The sequence below is a fragment of the Sinocyclocheilus rhinocerous genome, unplaced genomic scaffold (assembly GCF_001515625.1).
Source record: "Sinocyclocheilus rhinocerous isolate Xijiao unplaced genomic scaffold, SAMN03320098_v1.1 scaffold936, whole genome shotgun sequence".
In the NCBI taxonomy this organism is placed as follows: domain Eukaryota; kingdom Metazoa; phylum Chordata; class Actinopteri; order Cypriniformes; family Cyprinidae; genus Sinocyclocheilus; species Sinocyclocheilus rhinocerous.
The window spans coordinates 776,571-779,499 of record NW_015662583.1 but is presented as its reverse complement, the minus strand read 5'-3'; the positions used below and the strand labels follow the sequence as shown (position 1 = coordinate 779,499).

At 34.3% G+C, this 2,929-nt stretch overlaps 1 protein-coding gene across 5 annotated transcripts in view; it reads right to left on the bottom strand.

Annotated features, from left to right (window-relative positions):
* LOC107728135 (mitotic checkpoint serine/threonine-protein kinase BUB1 beta-like) overlaps nt 1–2,929 on the bottom strand; it is a 19,573-nt gene that overhangs the window by 14,377 nt on the left and 2,267 nt on the right. For 3 of the 5 annotated variants that reach the window (XM_016538224.1, XM_016538222.1, XM_016538225.1), the window contains exon 2: nt 2,175–2,254. In XM_016538224.1, the coding sequence (XP_016393710.1) occupies nt 2,175–2,239 (65 nt within the window). In that variant the 5' untranslated portion in view covers nt 2,240–2,254. Of the gene's footprint in view, nt 1–1,718; nt 1,795–2,174; nt 2,255–2,929 lie in introns of those variants that run through there. The other 2 variants (XM_016538226.1, XM_016538223.1) reach the window with 1 other exon arrangement.

Sequence of the window (2,929 nt, the reverse complement as noted above, 5' to 3'; positions counted from 1 at the left end):
TCAGCGGGTGTTGCATGCATCAGTCCAAAAGAAGTTAAATAAAAAGCACCCATCCATTTAAAAAAAGTGTCTCACACGGCTCCGGGGGGTGAACAAAGGCCTCCTGTAGCGAATTGATGTGTTTTTGTAAGAAAAATATCCATATTTAAAACTTTATAAACGGTAATCTCTAGCTTCCGCTAACTGTCATTCCGGCGGATGACGGATGAACCAAGTTTTGTTTACAGGAGCAAAGGAAGCAAAGTTTCCTTACTTTAGCAAAGGAAAACCAGTCTCCTCTTGGCTTATATAGAAATCCTCCAAATTTTTTTTACAAATCCTCATTTTGTGCTTCTAATTCGTGACCGGTGTTTTGTTTTGCTCTCTCCGCTGCGCTTCTGCATTCGTCACTTCTCACCGGAGCTTACGCTACGTCCTACGTCATCCGCCGGAATGAACGCGCATACGACAGTTAGCGGAAGCTAGAGACTACGGTTTACAAAGTTTTAAATATGGATTTATTTCTTACAAAAACGCATCGATTCGCTTCAGGAGGCCTTTATTCACCCCCGGAGCCGTGTGGGACACTTTTTATGATGGATGGATGCGCTTTATTGGACTTCTTTTGGACTATTCTTTTGGACTATAATTTCCATTCACTGCCATTATAAAGCTTGGAAGAGCCAGGGTATTTTTTTATATACACCTAGGAAGGATCCCTACTTGAGGGTGAGTAAATTATGGGGTAATTTTCATTTTTGGGTGAACTATCCCTTTAAGGGAAGTACTAGTTATATCCCAGCTAACCAAAATTTGTTCTAAAAACATTTTCCCATTACGTTATGAAAACGTTATTTCTGAATGTTCTCTGAAAGTTCAAAATGCCCAGTTATATAATGTTTTAAAAATTTCTTTTTGAGGTATGCAAACGTTAAAGGGATAGTTTCCCCCAAAAATGCAAATTCTGTCATCATTTACTCACCCTCAAGTTGTTCCAAACCTGTATAAGTTTCTTTCTTCTGTTAAACACAAAAGCTGATATTTTGAAGAATGTTGGTAACCAAATATCTGATGGTAGCCATTGACTTCCATAGTATGGGATAAATACTATGGGAGTCAATGGCTACCATCAACTCATTTTTGGGTGAACTATCCCTTTAAGGGAACATTCCATTTTAACATTTTAGAAAAATTGTGGGAACATTAGTTTTGTACGTTCTCTTAACGTTCTGAAACAAGTAATAACATTTTTTTTTTAAAAGATTTACTAACGTCCAACTAAATATGGAAAAAAAGTTTCATGAACAATGTACAAATTGTTTTTGTGCTAACATTGAAAACATTATTAAATACCAGAGAACTCTAAATGAACATTCTACGAACGTTACTCAAAGAACTTTGAGAGAACATTGCAGGAATGTTACCCGAAGGTTCTCTGTTAGCTGGAATGTCAGTTCCAAAGTAGCCAGATTTTCCAGATCTGTAATCTAGCTAGCAGTCAATGGATAATATTTGCAAATAGGGGGGCTCAAATTAGGAAGACATGTACAAAATTAGTTAGATATTTAACAGAATTAAATAGTATTTACACTACACTTATTCTTTAACTTCATTATACCCTTATGTTTGGTTTAGACCAGTTTGAATTATACAAACGTAGACTTAAGACGACACTTTAAAAGTCATTTGCAACAATAAAAACATAACGGTATTGATGAGATTTAGCATTCATTTCTTACCTCCAAACGTGAGGCGACAGTTCATCCATCTTCAAGCAATTAGATTTTTCAAACCCTAAAGCCATCCTGAGCGATGTTACCTGTGATTTAATCCAAGGGTGTAGAGTTTAGTAGAGATGCTATGAGAAGTCCTTACCAATATCCAGAGACTATATCCTAAAACAATTTTGATCAAACAATTAAATATATGAATATGTAACTGCATCTGAAATCAGCTGAATGATAAAGTTCACCCTCTTTAACTTTGTTGTTCTGCTGTTTTGTGTTCATCTGCTTCTTCCATTTGCTCTTTTTACATTTACTAGTTAGCAGGTAAATGTTCATAGATTTGTGCTAAATGTTATCAAAAGAATCATTTGTGAATTATACAAACGTAGAGTTAAGACGACACTTTAAAAGTCATTTGCAACAATAAAAACATAACGGTATTGATGAGATTTAGCATTCATTTCTTACCTCCAAACGTGAGGCGACAGTTCATCCATCTTCAAGCAATTAGATTTTTCAAACCCTAAAGCCATCCTGAGCGATGTTACCTGTGATTTAATCCAAGGGTGTAGAGTTTAGTAGAGATGCTATGAGAAGTCCTTACCAATATCCAGAGACTATATCCTAAAACAATTTTGATCAAACAATTAAATATATGAATATGTAACTGCATCTGAAATCAGCTGAATGATAAAGTTCACCCTCTTTAACTTTGTTGTTCTGCTGTTTTGTGTTCATCTGCTTCTTCCATTTGCTCTTTTTACATTTACTAGTTAGCAGGTAAATGTTCATAGATTTGTGCTAAATGTTATCAAAAGAATCATTTGATTCAGATCGGGACTTCGGTGCGCGTCTCGCAAATAATTTTTTGTGATTTTTTTTATTAAACAGTACAAAACATCAAATCATTAAGGCAGTTGGCTTACAGTTATAAAAACAAAAACAAAAAAGAAAGAATACACAAATACAAATCCCTTAATCCACCATGGTTTTGCTATAATAAAAGTGTAGTAACCATGTTTTTTTGTAAAATCAGTTTTACTACAAATGGTTAATTTGTGTTTACCATGGTTTAACTATATTTACCATGTTTGTTTTTTGTTTTTTTTTAGTAAACCATGGTTAATTTGGGATGTATTCCCAGGTAAAAAAAATAAAACATAATAATAAATTTCCACCTTAAAGGGATAGTTCACCCAAAAATGAAAATTACCTCATGATTT